This window comes from Alexandromys fortis, unplaced genomic scaffold (genome assembly GCF_014885135.2).
Source record: "Alexandromys fortis isolate MF-2015 unplaced genomic scaffold, M_Fortis_MF-2015_v1.1 scaffold_73, whole genome shotgun sequence".
NCBI classification, from domain to species: Eukaryota; Metazoa; Chordata; class Mammalia; order Rodentia; family Cricetidae; genus Alexandromys; species Alexandromys fortis.
In genome coordinates, this window is record NW_026067959.1 from 8,810,157 (window position 1) to 8,834,796 (window position 24,640).

The following is a 24,640-nucleotide window of genomic DNA, read 5'->3' on the forward strand; positions in this document are numbered from 1 at the left end:
CACCTGGACTAGCCCATTTCTAATGATGTGTGTAAGCACCCCAAGGTGCGCTTACCGGGAAGATTCTAGCCTAAGTCCATCATGGGTTAGAGTTGCCTGGGGGAGCTGAGCATGGCGTCTCTGCTCCAGCAGAGCTGTCGGGTCTGTTCGGGAGCAGAGCAGAGTATAACCTCACTTCCTCTTCCGCCCAGCATCCTATTCTGTTTTCTCCTCCCCCCTATGTTCTAAGCTATGAGGCCAAGCAGTTGGTTTATTATAATTAACCAATGACCTTCCTCCATCACAAAGGGATTTGGTATTTTTGAATAGCCAATTTTTTTATTTAATATGTGTGAGTGTTGGCCAGCATCACATATGTACCTGGTGCCTGAGGAGGCAAGAAGGGGGAATAGAATCCCTTGTGCCTAGAGTTACAGAAGGCTCAGCACTGCCATGTGGATTCTGGAAACCAAGCCCAGGTCCTCTGCAAGAGCGGCAAGTGCTCTTAACTGAGCCGCCTCTCCACCCCGCTAAATGGGTAAAATGTTTTATCTCCTTAATGGCTCCTGCATCTTGTTTTATGTGAAAAGAGTTTCTCTGTTCTACAACTTTAAAGAAAATCCACACTTTTTTAAATATGTAATACATTAGAACTTAATACTTCGACTTCTTCCTTTTACACATGGGTAACCACCTGTTTCAAAGTCAAGGAAGGAGCCCGTTTCCTCTGATGTCAAAACTGACGTCTCTGCTGCGGGTCCCAGGCTGGCTGTGTTAAGTTCACACAAGCACCACACATTCCAGGTAGTGTACAATCTTTTACTGTCTTCAGTTATAGTCTACGAGACAATTTAACAACTAACTTGGGGGAGGGTTGAGGAGAGCTTGAGGGAATGGGATAGTCTAGATGGAGGAAGGACAGAAATGAGAGCAAGGAAAGAGACATTTTGATTGAGGGAGACATTATGGGGTTAGCAAGAAACCTGGCCCTAGAAATATTCCCAGGAATCCACAAGGATGACCCCAGCTAAGACCCTAAGCAATAGAGGAGAGGGTGCCTGAACTGGCCTTGCCCTGTAGTCAGACTGATGATTATCTTAAATATCACCATAGAACCTTCACCCAACAACAGATGGAAACAGAGGCAGAAAACCACATCAGAGCACTGGACTGAGCTCCCAAGGTACAGTTGAAGAGTGGAAGGAGTGAGAATATGAGCAAAGAGGTCAAGACCATGAGGGGTTCACCCACTGAAACAGTTTGCCTGAGCTAATGGGAGCTCACTAGCTCCAACTGGACTGGGAGCGAACGAGCATGGGATCAAACTAGTCACTCTGAATGTGGTTGACAGTTGGGGCAGACTGAGGGGCCACTGGCAGTGGCACTGGGATTTGTCTCTACTGCATACAATGGCTTTCTGGGATCCTATTCTCTTTAGATGTATACCTTGCTCAACTTAGATATAGTAGAGAGGGGCTTAGACTTGCCACAGGGCAGGGTGCCTTGTCCTCTCTTAGGACTGGAGGGGGAGGGAGTGGGAATTTGGATTGGTATTTTTTAAGGCAATAAAATAATAATAATAATAACAATAATAAAAACAACTAACTTGGTCGTTCCTGCTTTGTTTTTCTTTCTGCTAGCTGTCAGTACCGCTGTGCCCTCTGCCTCCTGGCTTGTCGGCGGACCCCATAAGAGTCACCTGACTACTGTGCCTCAGCATCGGAATAAAACAGAACACGATGACATAGGGATAAATTCAGAGTGTTCAGGGATCTGGAAACATAAGTATTCCTGCCAGTCAGGGAACTATAGTGTTAACCAGGAATTCAGCCCGAGGGAAACTCCCTTCTTACTGTTTCGGGCTCAAACTTTGTCCTCTGATTAGTCCTCTGTGCTTCCCTGTTTGCTTTGGCATTTTATATGCCCAATCCTATCACACATTTCATTAAACCATAAACCACGAGACGCCTTAGCTGGAAAAGGACCAATATTGTTCCTAGAGAATACGGTGTCCCGAATTCTCACACAGCACACCACCCATGCCCCCTGGCCCTGATTCAACCTCTAGATCCTTAGTCCTCCTCTAATTCATATATATTTTTTTTGTTTTACTATAATAGAGAAAATAATCCCCACAGAGTAACAAATTTTAAAGCATTCTTCCCAGTACAACGGCAAGTACTGAGAAGAGGTCAAAGGTACGGACTGAAAACCGTTCAGACCCACTAGTGTGGTTTTCCCCATGCACCGATGACCTTAGTTATCTTAGTTATCCATGCACCGATGATCTTAGTTATCCAGATTATTATCCGTTCAGCAAACAATGAGAACCCATTATTTGTTGCTCACCGAGCTAGCCATTTGGTATAGAGAGGAGCATGTTCACACACCCTTCCCTTCCTGCGTTCAGGAGAAAGGTTGAGCAGAGATGTTTGCAGGCCCTGAGAGAAGTGGGGATTTATATTAAAAGTGATTCAGAGGGACATACATTTTAAGAATTCTAATGTTTTTTAAAAAAATGTTTGCATGTGTGTGTGTTCATGTGTCTGTTTACAGACATGAATGGAGCCAGAAGACTACCGCGGGTGTTAGTCCTACCCTTCCACATGGCTGAGACAGGTATATTGTTCATTCCTGTGCACACCGGGCTAGCTGGCCCTCGAGTCTCTGAGGGTTTTCCTGGCTCCTCCTCCATCTCGCAGTGGAAGTGCTCTGAATACAGATGTGTACTGTCAAATCCTGCCTGGACCTGGGTTCTGAGATCCAAACTCAAGTCCTCACCCTTGTGTGGAAAGCATCTTAGCTTACTAGATACCTCCCATGCCCTAGAGAAATCATTCCTAAGAACTTACTTAAGAAAACATTGGGATGCGTGGACACAGATTACAAGACTGACCACGACCGCATTGCTATGGTCATAATAAGCATTACTGGAGATGGGAGTGTAGCTCAGTAATTTGACTAGCATGGACAGGCTGCCAGTTGGCTTCCCAGCAACAAGATTGTTTTAGTAATAATACACACCAGAAAAAGAACACAAGTGATCTGAATATTCGGCAGTTAATCAAGAAAATCACTCAATGAAAAGTTTCTGTGTCCCAATAAACCTCTCCAAATCAGACCAAATCAAACCAAATTAGAAAAAGCCCAGATTTAATGGATACTAATGCTCCCGGGTGTCCTTCCAGGCCCGCAGAGAGAGGAGATGGGAAAGGAAGAGCGGAAAAACACACGTTTGTCCTGGGGAGGGGTGCAGTTTAAATACCCTGTAGGAGTGTGGGTCTTGAACATCTCTGAGGAGGGGTCACAGATTGGCGGGCTTTCTCTGAGGTGGAGTTTGGACTAAGGCAACTCCCAGGGGAGGGGGCCTGGGATGGAACTTTCCACCCAAACATTCCAGACTCTTTGGATATAGGGATGCCAGGGGCTGGGGTGACACTTCCAAGTAAACACACAGGAACACTCGTTTCAGTCAGTTGTGCACACCTGTAACTGCTCGGACCCAAATCCTCGCACAGAAACTATGTTAATTAGTTATGCTTTGTGCCACTGAACATCAAACATTACTTCTCTTCTTCAGCAGCACCCTCAAGCCTGGTACCCTTCCTTCTCCATCTGACCCCAACCCTCCTCAGACTCTGGAGATCACCTGTTACTGTGGATTTCCACACCCAGCTTCCATATACAAGAACTCCCGGCCTTTGCCTTTCTGTTCCTGACTTCCTTCCAAAAGCATAATCCCCCTCCTGGCCCATCGGGTCACCTCACTTCTCTTAGAACTATCTGATTTTTCCTAACCAAGAAATGAATCTGTAGAAGTTTACAGCTGGAGCTCCCTAGCCTAAGGGATGTTTCACAGTGGAAAGCACAAAGACACACATCATTTTATGTCCTCAGTGTCCTCCCTCAAATACCTTCTCACTCTCTGCCCTCCAGCTTTGTCCTGTGCCCTAATACCACTCCATTCCTGATCTTCTCATCCATGGCTTCATTTAAATAATAAAAAAAACTTCTGAAACCACTTTATGTGGTCTGAAGCTGAGCATCCTTCCAGGGACTGTGACTAAAACCCTAGTTCCTAGGGGGTTGCTGTTGGGAGGTGATGGAGTCTTTGAGTGGTACCCAAATGTACACCTTCACAAAGGATTGTGGGATGCCAACCTCTTCCCATCTGGCATCCTGTTTGATGTTGGAAGCTTCTTAGACCCACCTGGACACTGGCATCTCCATTGTGTTTTGGCTCAACTGAGCTCCAAGCTGATGACACTCTGATTCTAGGACCTCCCAGATTGTGAGCTAAATGAGTAAGCCTTTTATCTTTATAAGTCAGCCATATTGGAATCCACTGTCATAACGAGCCCTACTAATATCCACCACCATTTTAGGGTCTTTCTGAGTTAACACTGGCCCCTGGGTAGGGATGTCCAACTTTTTGGCATTTTGCAACTTGATGCTGTCATCTACAAATCCATTGGGCCACATTCATAGCTATCCTGGGCCACATGTGGCCTCCTGAACACAGGCTGGATTGACTACGTAAGAACTCCCCTCAACACATCACATAGTCCATAACCAGAGCCTACACCGTAGTTTCTCTTGACAAAGCCTCATGATTCACTTTTTCCTTCACCTTAACCAAAACCAGTCTACCCCAGTATTTCTCTCACCTGGGTCTTGGTTCAGAAGGATGTGGCACTGGACCCTGCAAGGACTACAGGTTCCTGTTAGTGGACATTAGGTTTGCTTTGTAGTGCAATGATGAGGCGAACCCTGCCCCCAAGGCTGTGATTCTCGTCATAGTCATTCCGTGAGTGGGTTTTAATCTTCTCGGTTCTTCATGCTGTGAAACATGTCTCCTAGTGACCCTGCCCAACAATCGTTTCATTCTAGGGCCCCAAGGAAGTGATGTGAGGGAGAGAGAAGATGCTAATAATAACCTATCCCCAGAAACTCCCTATCTCAAACCCCAAAAAATAGAAAAGTAAGTAACTTATGTTTTGTTTTGTTTTGCTTGAAAAAGGGTTTCTCTGTAGCTTTGGAGTCTGTCCTGGAACTCACTCTGTAGACTAGGCTGGCCTCGAACTCACAGAGGCCCGCTTATCACTTATCTCTCTCTCCTGAGTGATCACCATCCAGCCAAAAATAACTGTTTCTTTTAAGCAATGATTCCCAACGGAAGCGCCCATCAGATTCATCCATGAAGCTTCTATGAAATTCAAATGATGCTCTTCCCCTATTACTCCGGTGTGCAGATGGGAGCTGGCAGATATGTTCTTGTAGACAACTATATGTTCAATGGCATCCGTGTGATTCTGTTAGGACATCAGCTGCCACACGGCCACAGGTGTTCTCTAGTCCCAGGCAATGTGAACAAACATCAGGCAGGGGATTAACAGCCTGCTGGAATCTGGCATTAAAGAAACTGAGAACCTCCCAGGGCGGGGCTACCTGGCCTACTTCAACTGGGCACCCAAGGACACCTTTACATTCACTTCCTGATCCCACAGCCTCACTCCAGTCACTGCCAGACTCAGTGGCTCAGGCAGGAATGCAGCAGGCAAGGCTTACTCTCGTAGCTGCGGCTGTGTGTGTGGCTCTCCGGACCTCAGAAGGTGAGTTGGAGGCACCAGTGGCCTGGGGCTCCAGGGCGAGTGGGGGGTGGGGGAGATGCCTTCTAAGTTGGTGCTGTAGGAGTCTCTGTCTTCGGATGAGACTTTTCTGTTGCTCTTTGATCATCTGGAGAAGGGCACGGGTTCAAGGTCAGGGAACTGGGGAGGAACTCGTTTCCCCGGGAATATGAATCCACTATGGGAGACGAAGCCTTCCGTGCAGGTGCGACTTTCTGGTGGCAGAACACTCGCTTTTCCCAGCTAGAAGCTGGGGCAGAGCCATTGTTCTCCATCCAAATGCCTCAGACGGCTGGATTCTGTGTGTAGGATTGTGTGTATACATGTATCTGCGTGCACATGTGTGTACATTTGTGTCTCTGTGTTTGTGTATGCATTTTTTCCCTAGAGGGGAAAAAAAAAACCAGTGTTGGCAGGTAAGCTCCAGGTTTCTTGAGCTTGTGGGTACCGAACTTCAGTCTTAGCCCTTAGAAAGGGGACCATGATGGAGAAGACTGAGCCGTGCAAAGTGTTCTGAAGAGAACTTAACTTCTGCGTTGGTGGTAACTATGTGGATCGTAACTGCATCTGCACCCACTCCAGCAGCATCCACTACCGCATTTAAGAACATCTCCTCTACCGCTAATCTACAGCGTCTCACTCGGCAGCCCTGGCTGGCCTAGAACCCACGATACCTCGCAGACGAGCCTCAGAGGCACGGCAGCCCTTCTGCTGCAGCCTCCCCAATGCTGGGATTCCGGGCAGGAGCCACCACATCGTGCTAGCACTGAACGCCTGGAATATGTAAGCAAATGAACCACGACACTAATATGGGCCACAGACAGTTTAAGTGGAATATCTCCCGGGAGACAGATTATAAATAGAGCATTAATCCCCCACCCCCAAAGAAAAAGAAGAAAGAAGCCCTCGACGCCTAGAAAGTTACGGATGATGGGGCCCTTCTAGTTATCTTTTCTTATGCTACATCCTAAACAGAGTTTGCAGAGCAGAGGTGGAATGTAAACTTTGTCTAGTTCGCTTTTTAAGTGCACACGCCAACATTTCAACACAAATTTCACAATCACACCTTTGTTTACACACATACACACACACACACACACAGAGGATTTAGAGCTTCTCTTAGAAGTGAGAGTTGGAGGCTGGAGGTGTAGCTCAGAGAGCCCTCCAAGCAAGCATATGGCCGTGGGTTCAAGGCCCTGAACAGAAAAAAAACTCAGACTTGGCAACGGTGGTTCTTTGGCCTGGGCTGCAGCTGGTGGCAGCTGTCCCTCTGCCGGGGTGATCTGCGTCCTACTAACAGTGTCCTTCCTGTCAGCGTTTGCTTAAGGACTTCAGTGGAGTCCGGCAAGGTACTTGGCGCAAGTGAACCAGAAGAGGAAATACTTGGCCCCCTCTTCCATTTCTATTAACAAGATAGAGAAGGAAGCTTTTCATTTATTTCACAATATCTCTCCAGAGAAGCTCACCCTTGCGCCTGCAGGACTTGCAGGGACTCTCCATTTACTAGCTCAGGTGTGACGCCCACCATCGGCAACTCTACCCAATAAGATTTCATGCAGAGCTTTGCAATGAAGCTTCCAGCTACCGGATCTGTTTCCAGGTGCACATACACCCCCACCCCCAGCAGTCCTCCTTCAGGGAAAGGGAAGGGCAGAATGGCCGAGAATGAGGACAGCTCTACCTTGCAGCACCAAACTTCACAGAGGCTGGGTCCTGGAAGAGAAGGGTAAGGGGGGCTGGAGAGATGGCTCAGTGGTTAAGAGCATTGCCTGCTCTTCCTAAAGGTCCTGAGTTCAATTCCCAGCAACCACATGGTGGCTCACAACCATCTGTAATGAGGTCTGGTGCCCTCTTCTGGCCTGCAGACATGCACACAGACAGAATATTGTATACATAATAAATAAGCAAATTTTTTTTTAAAAAAAGAAAAGAAATTTTAAAAAAGAGAGGGGTAAGGGACAAACAGCTACGGTGAAGAGCGTGTCTGGTGGTGATAATCAGAAAACTGAGATTCCCAGCGTGTGGTCCAGCCTCTGGCCCTTATTGGAGTCTGTTTGGAACAGGGAAACCACCACTCTGTCTGACAAACCCCAACTTCTGCCATTTAAAATAAGTGATGTTGTATGTGCGGTGGAGTGGAGAGATGGGTCAGTCGTTAAGAGCACTGGCTGCCCTTGCAGAGAACTGGGTTCCATTCCCAGCACCTACGTGGCTGCTCACAACTGTCTGTAACTCCAGATCCAGGAGATCTGGTGCCCTCTTCTGGCTTCTTCAGGCATTGCATGCACATGGGCACAAACACAACTCAGGCAAAACACATTTTAAAACAAACAAACAAAAGAAAAAACCTTTAGCTGGGCGATGGTGGCACACGCTTTTAATCCCAGCACTCGGGAGGCAGAGGCAGGCGGATCGCTGTGAGTTCGAGACCAGCCTGGTCTACAGAGCTAGTGCCAGGACAGGCTCCAAAGCCACAGAGAAACCCTGTCTCGAAAAACCAAAAAAAAAAAAAAAAAAAAACCTTTAAAAATAGCCAGGCAGTGGTGGCCCCTGCCTTTCATCTCAGCTCTAAGGGACAGAAGCAGGTGGATCTCTGTGAGTTCTAAGCCAGCCTGGTCTACAGAGGTAGTTCCAGGACAGCCAGGGCTACACAAAGAAACCCTGTCTTGAAGAAAGATACTGAGTTAAAATTCATGGAAGTGGGGCCGAGAACAGTTGTGGAACTAAGAAGGCCCAATGCCAGGTCTTTTTCAGTAAGTTTCCATTTGAAGGAGGGTGCCCTATGGTAATGATTCTGGATCCAAGATGGTGGTAGAGAGCCAAATAGGGAGGGAGGTGAGGAAGACACAGCAGGGTAGAAAAGATGGCAGGTGGCCTTGGCCATTGCAGCAGACTGGAGAGAGGTACAAGGAAGTGGTCTGTGCCAATCTGAGACCAGGAAACACATTTTGTTCTTTCAGGGACAATACTGTCCCATTATCTTAATGGCATCTTAAATCATTATCTCAACGTGATGCTTCGGTAATTGGCATTTCCAAAGTGTTCCAAATCATTCAGGAAGCAGGGGATGTTATCCGTGACCAAAACCTTGGACTCCGTCCAGAGGCAGAGCACACCCTACATCTGTCGATGTGGCTGCTGGCTTCAGAGACTCATTGTTGAGTCCATGAGCATCGTCTGCCATCCAGTGACCCTGAGCCAGATTGTTCAACTCCAGAGTCCATGGTTGGCTTCACTTACCTCTGTGTGTGTGTGTGTTTGTGTGTGTGTGTGTGTGTGTGCATCACATTTTAATCTATGTTTGGCAGGGGCCTCCGTGGAACCATGTGGAGGTCAGAGGAAAGTTTATAGGACTCAGTTTTCTCCTACCCTGTGAACCCTGGGGCTCACACTCAGATCAACCTCCGCAGCAAATGCCTTTAATCTCTCTCTCTCTCTCTCTCTCTCTCTCTCTCTCTCTCTCTCTCTCTCGGGCCCCAGGCCGTCTTAATTATACTTTAACTCAGGTTTCATTTGTATTCAAAAGATGCAGGTTGTAAGATTTTGCTTCATCCGTGGGTCCTAAGTTATCTGTGAGCGGCCTACTTTCTCACAACCATCACGATGGCTCCTGAATCACGCAGATACTTGTTATACACTTGATGCTAAGAAATGATCTTACCAAAGCATTTGTAGGAGGGATTCCCAGTATGTGTTTGTGTTTGGAAAGTCGCTCTTCCAGGTAGGGCTCTTTCACAGCAGAGGTTCATGATGTAATGGTAACCTGCTTCCTTCAGGTTGTCATCGGGTATACCCTGTAATCAAAACATGTTTATGTAGTTCCTCAATCCTAGATCATCGATGAACTGTTATATTTTGGGTCCTAAGAGTGGCTGTATCTGTAATGTGGTTACAGGTGTTTTTTTTTTAACATCGTTTTCTATGTTAAGGAAACAGTGTAATATAATGGCAGCCTTTTCCAACATGAGTCATGTGTGGGTTCCTTTGAAGGGAAGCACCCTCTTCATTCTCAGTGTTTAAATGGTCTTATTGTTCCTTCTCGTATGAACAAAATCAAGAATAACTGTGTAATTATAAACAACTTCTACAATTACAATGCTAAAATTAAAAAGCATGACTACAAAGTCGAGATGGTTTCAATATGTTGACGTTAATTAATCAAGTTTGACCGCAAGTGAAATCGCTCTTGTGAGCAGAACTGCCCCCCCTGGTGGAGGCGGCTTGACTATGGGTCTGACGCACGCCCTGCAGAGCGGGCTGACAAGTGTTTGCTCTTCACCTGTTTCTGCTTGAACCTCACTGACAGAGGAAACTTGGCCTTCCCTCAGTGTGACTGCATTGAGAAGTCCAATTGGTTATTTTCTGATGGTCCCGGGGCAATGAAGATGGTATCACAGTTGCTAACCTCACTGGCATTACCATGACACATCCAATGTCCTCAAAGTCCTCTGCTAAGATGGCCTTCTGGAAGACCAGAGCCCACTGGCTAGAAGGTCACTCGACTAATACGTTGGCTCTCCGGAGAGTTCATGGTTGCGGGGAAAGCCTCTGTTGGACTTTTCCAGAGGTCTAGGAAACCCAGTCTGAGAAACGCTGACATACGGGGATGTGTGGGTTTTGCATGACAAGATTAAGAGCTCTAAACATGAACTAGGGAAATTGCTTTGTCTCTCATAACTCATTTCTTTTTCTATAGAATAATATTTCTCTTAGTTATCCTCATGGTTAAATGAGATCGCGTGCATGGTGTTTGGCAAAGAGTAGACACTCAGCAATTGCTGGCTCGCCTCCTTTCCTTCCCACAGGTTTTTCTATTTTTAGACTTTTTTTAAAAAACGACTGGTGTGTTTATCTATAATGGAATGGGGCAGACCTTCCATTATATGCGCATGTGGAAGTCAGAGGACAACCCTGTGGAGTAGATTTCTTTCCTTCCGCTTTTATGTGGGTTCTGGGATTTAACTCAGGTTGTCAGATTTGTGTGACAAGCATTTCACTCACTGAGCTAGCTCACTGGCCCCTCTTGTTGATCTTTAAAATCAATTGATAAAACCATGGGATTAGGATACAACTGAGTGAACAGCATTTAGCCTGCAGGAGGCCCTGGGTTCTAACACGCACACAAAAGCAAAGCAGAAGATCAAATAAGACCAAAAAAAAAAATGCCCAAAGCAAAATGAGACAAAAATGACTACAGAAACAGCATTGAGTTCATTTTGTGTTGGCCAGCCACTCCTAGAACAGGGCCTACCCTGAAGTGTGGTTAATAAACCAGCGAGACTTCATTGGAAAAACCAATTTTTCCTTTGTCAGTGGGCATCGTTGCAGATAGCTTCTTGGTTAAGGGTGGAAGTCAGTCCACTGCCCCTCTCGGCCCTGGGACCCTCTCTGGCTTGAACGTGTGAAGGCCCAGTTCCTGCTGCCACAGTCTCTGTGAGGTGAAAAGTATATCAGTCCCGTGGGCTGGAGGACACTGCTTCCTTGGCGCCACCATCGTCTTTGGCTCCTACAATCTCTTTCTACCTCCTCTTCCAAATAGATCGCTGAGCCTTGAGGAGTTTGATGAAGATGTACCATTTAGGGCTGAGGGCTCTAAAGTCTCATTCTCTGCACCTTGTCCAACCAGGAGGCAGAAGTGGGCTGATCTCAATGAGTTAGACGCCAGCCTGGACTACACAGTGAGTCCCTGTCTCTAAAAAACTAAAAATAAGATTGAAGACGAAGGACCGGGTGTAGTTCCCAAGCATGGATAGGTGGGTATCTCACTCAAACAGAACTAAGGTGAATTGAAAAAATGCGTTTAACAAATACTGAACAAAGAAGGTTAGTGTAGCAACGTTAATATTAAAAAAGAAAAGACTTCTGCAAAAAGCTGTAATGGCGATAGGAATACAAGAATCTGAAATAATTTCATCAAAAGCCATACACACAGGGAGGGCACAGAATATGCGAGGCACGGGAGCGGAATGCTGGAAGAGCAAGGTTAATACACTTAAGTGTGTGTTTTATTAGTCGCAGTTTCTAAAAATTCCATTTTTAATGCACTTAATAAGACTGTAATTACAGTGTTTCCCTGACAATGTGAAAACACTATACTACTCCTGGTTGATTTCGGAAATTACGACATCCTCAAACAGATCCGCGATGTGGAAGGGAGTCTTGGGGCTGGCCTGGGCCATCTAGGAAACAGAAGGATGCGCATGCGCACCCCCCCCTCACCTGCCAGATCAGGGGATAGCAGAGGCCGGTGGCATGACTCTCTAGGACGCACAAGCTGACGTCAGGAGAGACCGCAAGAGAGCAGGGTGTCCCCACAGTAACACACTGACCGACACCGTTTCTAGTTGCTGCCACCCGGCTCGGAGTCACCAGCAGCACGGCCGCCAGCAGGGACATGAGCGGCACGACGGAAGCGAACCCGGCACGACAGCCGTAAAGCGACGCCACGGCGTGCTTTCCGGCTTCCAGAGACTAAATTTTCCAGGTTCGTGAGACCTCCAATTTTGTTCTCTATGTGTTTTAAATGAAAACACCACATCTAGACTTAACTCTGTTCTATCCGTGATAAATAGTATTATTTTGTACTTCTTTATTAGTGTTTTGTGATTTCTACTTTAATTCATAAGTTTTAAATCTTTTAGTTTCTAAGCAAAATACGTTTATAAATGTTTGTTATTTTGCATAGGGATCGCTCTTTAAATACGGTATGCAATCATAAGACGGTTTTTAAATTATTATATTGAAGGAAAACCCCAAACAATGGGGGCTGCCTCTCGGTCCCACAATTAGGCACAAATTACACCCAAACACCTGTTTTCACAGATTCTTTATTACGCAGGGAAGAAAAGTTAAAGTGGCTGCTTTCTGACTCAGAAAACAGCAGCAAATGACCTTGCGGGTGTTCAATTTTTAAGAAGAGAAAAAAAGGTGAGGTCTGTGTCAGAATGGACGAGGATGTCGTGGTATATTTTGATGGGAGTGTGTTAGGTGAAACAAAGGGGGCTTTTGATTGCTGGAGTTTAATACTTTGATAGTTGGATCTTGGTAATCAGAATCAGGAGAAGGAAGTGGTCAAATAAGAGAATAGACCTTCGTGGCTAGCCTAGAAATGTAGGTTTTTAGCAACGCAAAGGGAAGGGTTTGCCAGAGCCACGTGCTCGAGTGAGCTAGTGTCCTTTCATATTTATTTATATTATTCTTTTTATTATTATAGTAAATATAATTACTATAATATTATGGTAAGTAAGATAACTATGAAACTTTGTAATAATAAATTTCAAATTGTGGATAAGAAGAACAATTTCTTAGCAAACTTTCAAGAAGCTTTTTGTTTTGGAAACAGTACTGGAGAATGAACCTAGGCCTTAAGCACATAGCCAGGCAAGTGGTCCACCCCTGAGCTACTTCAACCCCAGCCCTTCAGTGAATAATTTAAAAATGTAAGTATCCAATCACTATAAAATAAATCAGAGTTAAACTTCTTTCCTTTGGACCCAAGCCCCCAGTGCCTGGAGATTTTACCAAAAACTGAAGGAACAAATAATCCTTATGGAAACTTTTTCTAAGAATTCAAAATTAAAAACCAGAGAAAGCTGCCCAGTGCATCATCAGCATGAATATAGCCTTAATACTCAAGTCTCCCAAAGATAATATCGGACAATAAAGGTATAAACCAATTTATTAACACAGATGTATTTTTTAAACAAACAAAAACAAAGGTGAATAAATTTAATAAATTATGACCAATAAATTAATAATTTACCCTGCCTTCGGGGTAGCCTGCTGCTATTCTGTCCTAACATTCACCCCAGACTTCTCTGCCCACACACCGAGTAGCCTGCCGTTCTTCCTCCGTGTAAGAAGCTTCTGGTGACTGACCTCAGTGTCTGCTTCATTTGTCATCAGGAAACGGCACTCATCCATCTCACCAATCACTTTTGAAAGGACATTCTGATGTGGATCTGTTATGCCATGTCCTTTTCCAATGCAACCTGGCACCTGTAGGACCGGTTGTGGGTGAAGCTGGAGCCAGCTGGTTGTTCACTGCCTCTGGCAAGTTTACGCTTCAGTCGGATTTCGTTCATAGGTGCGGACTGCTTTACACGCCGATCCGGCCAGACTTCTCTAGAATTTCCATTTGTCATCTCTTCGGAGGAATGCTACCTCCATCAGACAGATCTGTGTTTGTGTAGTCTATGAGGGAAAGAAAGGTTGTGTCCCGTGATATTCCTGGCCTCTTGCACTGATGGCATTCGGGCAGTCTTTAGGGGAAGATTTGATCTCTTTCATCTAGTGTCAGCTTCCTCCACAAAGTACAGTGTCATCTAAGTAAAAGAAAATGTAGTTGCAGAATAATTGACTTGTAATTCCACCTTTTATTAGCATTTCATTACACTTGCATACACGTACATAGTGTACTTTCATCGAGTCAACCCCTCTATTACCATTTTCTACTTTCTCCTCCTCGCTCCCCCTTCCACATTCCTAGAGACCCCTTCTATCCTTTTTAAAAAATGTTATCACATTTATCTCTTTGTACGGGGGGGGGGGATGGAAGGGTGCACGAGTGCCATGGGACATGCATGTAGGGGTCAGAGAACAACCTTCAGGAGTTGGCTCTCTCCTCGCACCCTGTGGTTCCCATAGACCAGGCTCAGAGCATCAGGCTGGTCAGTCCCTTCACCCACTGAGCAATCTTGGCAAGCCCCCTTTCCGTTCCTATCCTCTTCCTTCTATATCCGTTGACGTGCACTGTATTAGTTACCGTACTGACGCAGACCAACTTAGAGAAGAAAGAGTTCGTTAACAGTCCCAGTAAAGGAGTCCATAATGGCAAGGAAACCATGGCAGCGGGCAGTCAGAGCAGGAAGCTGAGAGCTCACATCTTCCACTGCCTACCGAAAACGGAGGCAACTCTCTCAAACCGCGCCCTCAGGGATACCTCCTCCGCTAGCAAAGCTCCACCTCCTAAAGGCTCTACAACCTCTTCCAAACAGCGCCACCCACTGGGTACCAAGTCTCCAAATTCCTGTATCTTAGCTGATCCGTAACTTGGGTATTGTAAATAGTTCCATAATAAACACGGGTGTATGAGTATTTCTGTGGTATACTGACTTCAGTCTCTTTGCGCATCACACAGTGGTACCATTTTTAATTTTTGAGAAATCTCCATGCATATTTTTTTTTTACTGTTGCTGTTCTACGTGCAATCTCAACCATGTAGCAGGTCCCTTTCTTTGTATCTTTACCAGTAGTCATTGTTTTTCATTTTGCTTTGGTTTGGTTGCGGGTTTTTTTTTTTTTGATGACTATAACTTTGACTGCCATGAAAAGTAATCTCATTGTACTCTTCTTAATTTGTATTTCCCTGGTAGCTAAAGACGCTGAAAATTGTTTCCATATGTTTATGAATTAGTTTTATTGTTTCATTTGGAAAGTGTCTAATATGAGTTCATTTGCCCATTTGTTGAAAGGGTTATTTATTCTTTTGAAGGGCCTGGTTTCTTTCAGTTCTGTATACATTCTGATTCTGAAGATCTGGCAAAGACCTGTTCCAACTCTGATGCCTGTCTCTTCATTGTTTTTTTTTTTTGTTTTGTTTTGTTTTGTTTTTTTTTTTGGTTTTTCGAGACAGGGTTTCTCTGTAGCTTTGGGGCCTGTCTTGTAGAGCAGGCTGGCCTCGAACTCACAGAGATCCGCCTGCCTCTGCCTCTCGAGTGCTGGGATTAAAGGGGTGCGCCACCACCATCCAGCTTCTTCATTGTTTTCTTTGGCTGTGCAGAAGCTTATGAGTTTGGTGTGATCCGATCTGCCAGTCCTTGCTGTTGTTCCTTGAGCTAGGAGCAATATTCAGAAACTCGTTGTCTATGCCTGGGTCTTGATGTTTTTCCTCCATGTTTTCCACTAGCAGTTTCAAGTGTAATTCTCTTCTTCAACCTGCTTGGTACCTCTAAATCTCTCTTACGTAAAATTCTGGAGTTGGTGATTGAAATCAAAGTAGTGGAGTGTTTTATAAAAGAGACATGCTGACAGGTCTTTGCTTAAGAGAGCCTCTAGGGGGCAGTGTTATCCAACAGAATCTTAGCGCTGCCCTTCATTCAATCTACCCCGTTCACATTCTTCACCAAAGTTCTTTCCGGTCTTTTGTATTTTGGATCTTGTCAAGGCATCACTGGTCCTAACTACTAACATACGCTAAACGCTTAGCGGATTATGGCCTTGTGTTCACTATTCAGCTGGTGAAAACGGAAAGCGTGGGGAATACTGCGTGTGGAGGAATTTGCAGCTATTGTAACGTATTTGGGCTGTCTTTGACTCCTCATCTCGTGACCTCGTCAGCTCACTTCAATGTCACCTACCGCTCCCGTCATCCCCCGCCACTTCTTCCTCCTTCATTATCACTACAAGATGGATTTTCTTCAATCTTTATCAAACAGTGATCCCCTCTCCACAAAAGCTAAGCCTCCTCAGACCGACATTTGAGGATCTAGGGATGTCAGTTCATCATCACCTGAGTTGTATCTGCCAACACTGGCCTTCCTAGCTTGCTCAGATCAGAAAACACACCCTAACTGTGTCATGTGCTTTTGTCTCTGAACTTTTTTTTAATTTTGTTTTTATGTTGTTCTGATTTTTAGACAGAATCTCACCATGTAGCCCAGGCTGACCCCAAACTAGGATAGCCTTCTCCCCTCTTGTTCCTGAGTGCTAGGGTTACAGGAGTGTGCCCCCGTGCTTCTTGCTGGCGGTGGTGGTGCTGGGGACTAAATCGGTGACCTCACACTCGGTAGGCGAGCCAAGTCTCTCTAACAGCAAACTTCAAGCCTTCACCGGAGGCCCATGGGGCCTCTCTTTTTCAAAATGAACTAACTGCACGGGGCCACCACTAACTCCGCCCTCTCCTCCATCTGCCACGGGTCATCGTCGCCAGCCTAGATTTACATTTTCTTCCTCATAATACAGCTTAAGTTCTAGAAGGTCGAGACACGTGCTGCCTTTGCACTCATGAAGCCACCAAGAAGTACTTGCTTGAGTGGGCTTACAGTGTTTCTCTGGAACCTGTAGGCTGAGGGCAGGTCGGCATTCTGCAGACTAACGTCGCCTCCTCCACCTTCCCGCAGCCATACTCCCCATCGCTGCCAGCTGCTGCACTGAGGTTTCCCACCACGTCTCCAGAAGGCTTCTGGAGAGAGTGAACGCCTGCAGCATCCAGAGAGCCGACGGGGACTGTGACTTGGCTGCCGTCATGTGAGTGTTGTTCAGCGAGGACTTGTCAACCCGGAGGCTGATGATCCCCTTGGGGAACAGGCGCTAATGCTTTACCTGACGCACAACCAACACAGCACTCTAACAAGGGTAGGGAGAGTAACTCTCCTGTCTTTTGGGCGCCAGGCTACCTGGAGTAAACACACAATCCCTCTGTATGCCCTGAGTCCTGTGCTCGACCTTCAGCTTTTTCTAAAAGAAAAGATTTATTTACTTCTTGATTTTGTATATATTGTGTTCTGCCTGCATGTATGCCTGCAGGCCAGAAGAGGGCACCAGATCTCACTACAGATGGTTGTGAGCCACCACGTAGTTGCGGCAGTTGAACTCAAGACCTCTGAAAGGGCAGCCAGTGCTCTTAAGCTCTGAGCCATCTCTCCAGCTTGTCACCACTCTAAACTGTAACTTTCCCCAGGCAGAAGAAGGTTGCTGACACTTTTACTCTCTGAATTCGACAGGAATTATAATCTGAAAAACAAACTGGCAATGTCTGCACTTGTTACAGCACTGCAAGCAATCCACTTGCAAATGCCCTTGTCTGCTTTTGATTCTGGAGTGTTGGCTCCCGCGCAACCCCCCGGCCCTCCCACCCCTTCCACTACACCTCAGGGTCAGCACTGTAGGTCAACAACAGCAGTCTGAGAGGAAGGCACACTTTATTTGCCTGCCGTGCGGGAGTGGACAAGGTTACAGCGTTCATCTGCTGTAGTATTGCTGGCACATGGTAGATGTGGGATTCTCACACAGCTCTCTTGCTTAAGAACACTATTTCTGCCGGGCGGTGGTGGCGCACACCTTTAATCCCAGCACTCTGTGAGTTCGAGACCAGCCTGGTCTATAAGAACTAGTTCCAGGACAGGCTCCAAAGCCACAGAGAAACCCTGTCTCGAAAAAAAAAAAAAAAAAAAAAACTATTTCTTCCAAGGTCTTCTTCCAAGGTCATTCAAAAGGAATAGTGGAATGTAAAGCTTGTAATCTTAGGAGTCTGGAGTCTGAGGCAGAGGGGTCACCAGTTCAAGGTCAGTCTGGGTCACGAGGTGGTAGCCTCTCTCAACAAAAACTACGTTTTCCGCTGGAGTTACACCCTGGGTGCTGCTAAGGAGCCTTTTGGCATTCTTTCCTTTCGACTATAGAATAACATCATTGCCTATGCCCAAGCTCCCGAGACACTTTTATTCTATTAAAGTATCTATTAGTTAGTGATTATGTACTGAGAACTGTTCTGTGAACTGAGGATACAACAGAGACCCAGGATGTAGATATTGTACAAAGGTTTCTAAATCCCTTCTTTTCTATCTACTTTTTTATTTAAGAGAGTGGGGTCCCAGGCAGGAATCTCCCCCACAATAAAGTCTGTCAATGTTTGGGAAAAAATTAGATTTTTGTATCTTTCAGTGGTTACAGATCCTCTCTGTTGTGTTTTCTAATATTCAACCTAAGAAGTCTTATTTTCAAATGATTTTACTACAGAAGCATACCTGGGTTTGTCCAAAATGTAGTCATTTAACCATGACTGCATAAAAAGGCCTTGAGATTTGAGACCAGAAATGCAGAAAGCATCGCTTGTATTACAAATGCCACACCCAAACAGCGTATATTATAAACTACAATTAATTATTTAATTCATAGAAATTAAATTATCAGTGATCTCACTAGACTCTTCCACTCTATTTTCTGCCTGGAAATAAGTCCTTTGTTTCTGACCCTATAAATAAATGATCATTGTACTTTCTCCAAGCCCGAGACAGCAGTTTGCTTGTTCCCAGCCCTCTACCCAGACTTCATTAAGGAACTTCCGGAAACACAATGAAAGGCTGTTATCTTTAGCAGAGGCGCAGGTTTCTTGTACTTCACGGAGATTATCTCTTAAACAGAAATCTCTGTTTGTTATTGTTGTCCACCTCACAACCCCACCCCATGGAGCCATTCAGGAAGTTAGGATTTCTTGGAAGTAGTTTTGTAGTGATGCTCCGAGGAAGAGGGGGGAGAAATAAACTTCAGGGAGCAATCCCAGATATAGTCTCCACAGAAGGACCACAGCCCACACTCACTGGAGAGGACCACAACTCACACTCACTGTATTTTTTTTTCTTTTGAGGCAGGGTCTGTCTAAGTAGTCCTGGCATTCAGGAACTCTGTGAATCAGGCTGACCTTGAACTCACAGAGTGCTGGGATTGAAGGCTCGTGCCACCACACTGTTGTCCATTGGACTATATGTACTGGTACCCTTCCTGGGTGAAGAATCAGGAGGCCTCCCTGGTTTCTGATCTAGAAATTCACAGTGGGGTGAGCTGGTGGTACTCTTAGGGATTATGAAACTGGGGTGTCTGAGGGAGAATGGAGTATGCTACCTACTTCCTTTCTCAGTGTTGCCTCAACCCGAGTGAAGGGCAATTAGGAGCCAGCTGGGGTTCAGCATGTCCTACTCCTGAGGATTCCAAACACCGTTGAGAATTGTATTCAACACTGAGCCCTTCCAGGGCCAGCCATGAAACAGGCTTCCATGGGGTGGTTGTTGCCTCTTCCTTTAGCTCCTACACGGTTCCGCCTCCTATGGCTTCTGGAGGAGAGCATTTCTCTCTCCTTTGGGCCGGTAGGAAGGAGCTGTAGCTAGGGTTTTACTTTTTCCAGCCCAGCCGTGCTAGAACTTTTCTCCCACAAGAGCAAAGCGACTAACTGGCTGCCGACAATCAGCACTGATTGCTAAGTCCCCCTCAATGTGAGGCAGTTGGAGAATATAAAGTCTTCTATTAGGATGTCCGCTCCTTTCGGATTGATTTTCCTCCACAATCTGACTTTCCTACGCTAAAGCCCACCCACGCGTTTCCACGGTCATCTCCTCTGTTGATTCCACGCATTATCTGATAATGGTTTCTCTTGAGAGAAATAGCAACCTGTTCCCCGCCCCTCCCTTCATCTCCCCGTGACTTGAGGGTTTTAGTTTATCAGGACGCAGATATATTATACATGTGGAAACAGGAGGATTTGCCACATTTCACCAGATATGCCTGGCACCTAATGGAGAACTAAAAGTCACATCATTTTTAAAAAGAGAAACTCCTTTAGTTACCTCAAATTGTGGGGGCCACCCCCTAAAAATCAAAACAAATTCTGAATTGTAATTAGAACTACATTATGTTAAATTTTATTGGCCACCAAAATATTTTAGTAGATTTTTCTATTGGCCAAATTTGACTTTAGGTCTGTAATGAGTTAGTGCATTCCTGTTGTAATAGGGGCTTTTCAAAATTGTCTCAACTCTTCCTCCATCAAGATAGAGTGTTTCTTCGGTAGGAGAAGTGAAACAAGTGCTCAGACAAAAGACATAGGAAATTAAGCCAGGCGATGGGGCGCACGCCTTTAATCCCAGCACTCGGGAGGCAGAGGCAGGTGGATCTCTGTGAGTCGAGACCAGCCTGGTCTACAGAGCTAGTTCCAGGACAGGCGCCAAAGCCACAGAGAAACCCTGTCTCGAAAAACCAATAAAAAAAAAAAAAAAAGAGTCATATAAAGAGAAGAAAGAGGATGGTCATCCGAGGGGTCCAGACAAAGATGTGCCTGCCAAGGGCGGGAAGGATGGATTGGTTTTGTTGGATGAAGTTTGAAGTGGGAAGAGAATTGTTTTCCCTGAGTTTGTTTCTATGTTTTCCTCCTTTCGTCCTCTCATTCCCCCTCCTTTCTCCTCCTCTTCATCCAATCTCCCCTTTCCCGCCTCCTCAGTTTAACACTCGACTGACACTGAGGACAACAGACATCCTCTTGGTGTTCCACTTGACGTCCCTAAGAATGCAGTGTCCAAAAGTGGGGGCTGTCTACAAGTCACCAGTTCTTTATATAGGTGTAATTCTTTGGGTTTTGTTTGTTTTGGAGGCAGGGTTTCTCTGTGTAGCTCTGGCCATCCTGGAACTCCCTCTGTAGACCAGGCTGGCTTCAAACTCAAGAGATCCACCTGCCTCTGACTCCTGAGTGCTGGGGTTAAAGGCATGCGCCACCACACCTGGCTTGTACTTGTAATTTCCATGAAGATATATTTTTTTCTCCTTTTCTTGGCAGCCTCCATGTTAAACGCAGAAGGATTTGCGTCAGCCCGCACAATCATACATTGAGGCGCTGGATGAGAGCCTCACAGGTGAAGACCAGCAAAGGAAACCCCTGCCGTAAGAGCGACCGAAAGAGTCACACCCCCAGGAAGCACGGGTCACAGAGCCACAAAGCTCCGGATTAGAACAGACACAAGACCCTACGGGGATAACGCCACGAGTGAACTGGTCCATAGTTGGTCATAAAGTTGCCCCCTGAATCTTCCTTTCGGACACCCCATGGTGTTTTGTTTTGCTAATGGATGGTTGCGGGTGAGGATGTAAATTCAGTGGTAAAGCACTTGTGCAGCTTGGAGGGTCAACCCTTGGCACCAAAAGCAAAGATCAAACAAAAATGTGCACAGGTGACCAATGATATACTTAACTGAAAACATAAAATTCATCTTTATACACAAAAGGGATAATATTGATAGAATTCTAACTTTTAAATTGAAGTTCTCTGGTCCTACCGAGGAGCTGAAGGATTGGTACAAGGATTCTGTACACACCTGCCACCTGCATTAGTCACTGTGACTATTTTCTCTCTTCTGTGTGCTTGTGTGCACTGTATGTACATGTAAGGGGTTTTTCACTAAACCATCTGTAAAGTTGCAAGCCTGACCTTTGTCTAGCCCATTTCCTGTTAATGAAGTATTTCTGATTAGGTAACTTCTAAAGAATACAAGTTTATTTGGCTCAAGTTTCTGAGGTGGGAAAGCCCGAGAACTTGACACTAACTGGTCAGCATCTGGGAAGACCTTTACAATGAACCTTAATGTGACATGTGGCAAGACAGCCCAGTATGCTAACTGGATCCTCTCCTTTTCTTATACAACCACTAGCAACATCAGGGAGACTACACCCAGGCAGCCTCATTTAACCTCAACTAAGGTTAAATTTAAAGGCCCATCTCCAGATGCCAACAACATAGAGATTTAAGGATCAAGTTCCAATACATAAATATCTAGAGAACACACTCAAACCATAGCAATACTTCAGCTCCAAGTTCTTTCTCGAATTATCACCCAAGAATAAACACATTTTCCTAAATAATTACACTAGCCGTTTTATACCTGGAAAGCCAGCAATTTTGTATAGTCTATACTCAAATTTCTTCCCAGATCACCTTATATAATTTTTTCCCATCCAGGTTCACATATTGCCATTCGTTTTTATGTTGCCTTAATATTTTCAATATAAAAGTGTCCCTCGGGCTTTTTCTTTCCTCCCTTCCTTCTGTTCTTCCATAGCTTGGACTCTTTAAAGAGTAAAGCTCAGAATTTGCTGCACATTCCACGTTCGTGTGATTGGTCATCGTGATCATCTCAGACTTTTCCTCCGGGTCTGTGCCCTTCTTGTTTCCTCTGTGGTTCTGCAGCATCATTTTCTAAGTCGAAAAAGGTAAGGCAAGTGGCACTTAGAGGTTTGAAAGGCTACGATCATGTTGTAAACTCGAAAGCTGGAGAAGAAACTCTGCCTCACTGCCCAGAACTTTTCTCTTCTGTTGTGGTTCTCAGAGTAGCAGCAGCATTATAAATACAGAAATTGACTGACCCGCAACTAGTCAAGTAGACCAGGCTGGTCTTGAATTTACAGTCATCCACCTGCTTCTGCTTCCAGAACAATAAGATTTAAGGCATGTCCAACCACATGGCTCTAGAAGCCAATTTAAAAAAAAAAGACAGTTCCTAATCCACTTCCTCCATGTGTTGTGAGCTGATACACACTGAGAAATTTAAAGACCTGGTAAAAAAAAAAAAAAAAAAAAAGCCCATTTCCATGACAACCGTTAGAACAGGGTCAGTTTGCCATGTGTCCTCGGTGTCTTCGGCAGTCCCAGGCAGTAGAATTACTAGGATTACTTGGAGGTACAAATGGGACATGAAGAAGTGCTAGGCCTGATGTCAGTTAAAATATCACCAGGTCAACCTTTGTCTAACGCCCCCCCCCATAGAAACTGATGCAGCGAGCAGTTTCTTTAGGCTCACCAACAGTCCCGCAGCTTTGTTTGGGTAAGAAAAGTGGAGGCTCGGAGAGGTCAAATGACTTGCCCGGCATCTGATAGTTAGAGGCAGAGACAAGCTGTGTCCAGATGACTGGACTCTTTACTAGGTTCCCCTGCAGCCCCAACAGTGACTGAGACACATGGACATGGAGGTGGGGGAGGAAATCTATCCCTGTGGTTCCCAAAGGACAAGGAGACACATCCGGTTTATAGCATTACCACCTCTGCCACCAGCACTGCGGTGAAGACTATTGGCAAAAGCCACTTTTCTAGACCAGACTGGGCCTCGACCTGATCCGATGCACTTTGATGTATTCCCATAGTGGAGGAAACTACAAAATATTAGTCTTTGGATTGCAAAATATTTTTCTTTAGGTCCGTCTTTTGAATCTATCGTCGAATTTTATCAGGAAGTATAGCATCCTTTGATAGCTCAACTCTGGCATGCCTTTGGCAGGCAACCCTGAGGGAAAACGCCATTATCATTTGGCATCATCAAAGTGCAGGTCTAAACACCAAAGAAAGCAGTACTAAATTTACAGTTGTAATAAGACAGAATCAGAATGAGGCACAGTAGGCATGCTGAAAAGTTAAGATGAAAACCAAAACATTGATCCTTGAGTCTTTCAACTAATCATTTGAATCATATAATTATTGTTATACTTATTGTTATAATTATTGTTAAAATTCTTTTATTTGTACTTGTAACTATCATCCATAACTTGATACAACTTGGGGTCACGACAAATGACAATATGTGTGATATATTTTAAAAGCTGATGGCTGTGGTTTAGGTGTCTCCTAAGGCTTGTGTATGGAAGGAAGGCCTGTTCTTCCATATTTGGTGCTCCTGGGAAGCAGGGGAGAATTCGGTACGTGGAGTCTAATGGGCAAACTCGGGTCCCTGGGGGTGTGTCCTGTCTTAGTATCAGAGCACCAGAAACTAAGCAGCTTCTTTGACCACGTATTTCCACCATGACATTCTGTCTGCTGCAAGCCCAGGGGTCATGGAGACCCAACTGATCGTGGAATGAAACCTTTGAAACTGTGAGCCGAATAAAGCCTGTCTGCTGTCTCAGTTGATTTTTCATGAGTATTTGTGACAGAAAGAGATGGGTTTTACTGTAATGTGAGCAGTTAAGATTTAGTATCCGAAAGACTAAGTCTTTTAGAGACTGCCGTGTGCTTAGTAAAATATTATCACTCTTATACTGTGCACAATATTGTAAGTACTGTTACTATAAGTCACCCAGTTTAACCTATAAGCCTTCCTTTTAAAAAATGTATTCTTATACTTTATTAAAAATTATACATTTTATTATAAATTTTTCCATTGTTTTCTTTTAAACAAAGGAGTTCAATTTTGCATGCTGTTCTTATTCCAAGACCTGATTAATGCTTTTAAGGTTTTTTTGAAGTTTTAGTGCTTTCAGGGGGTTAGTATCATAATTTCAAATGAAATACTTAAAGTGTCGTCTGTGGGTTTTAAGCATTATCTACTGCCTCCTATTGTCCCTTCCTTTCTTCCTCCTCGCCCCAGTTGATGACAGTTTCATTGCCGTATTCGTAACCTTTGACTGTCAATCTACCTCCCATTCGTTAGTGCACTGACCCTTCCTCTTCTCTTCCTACTCGCCTTCCAAATCCTGCCAGCTACCCTTGCACAGCACATTTATTTCTACGT

At 45.1% G+C, this 24,640-nt stretch overlaps 1 protein-coding gene and 1 long non-coding RNA gene across 2 annotated transcripts; one reads left to right on the top strand and one right to left on the bottom strand.

Moving 5' to 3' along the window:
- The first annotated feature begins 778 nt into the window (after positions 1-778).
- Ccl28 (C-C motif chemokine ligand 28) lies at positions 779-22,865 on the top strand. Its single transcript, XM_050152765.1, has 3 exons — positions 779-5,591; positions 16,727-16,853; positions 20,926-22,865. The coding sequence occupies exons 1-3, from the start codon at positions 5,528-5,530 to the stop codon at positions 21,095-21,097; spliced, it is 363 nt and encodes a 120-aa protein (XP_050008722.1). The 5' UTR covers positions 779-5,527; the 3' UTR covers positions 21,098-22,865.
- Positions 13,267-15,146, bottom strand: LOC126507915 (uncharacterized). Its single transcript, XR_007593658.1, has 2 exons — positions 14,371-15,146; positions 13,267-13,930 (listed from the first exon to the last, which is right to left on the bottom strand). It is a non-coding gene; the product is annotated as an uncharacterized lncRNA (long non-coding RNA).
- Positions 22,866-24,640: the final 1,775 nt, after the last annotated feature.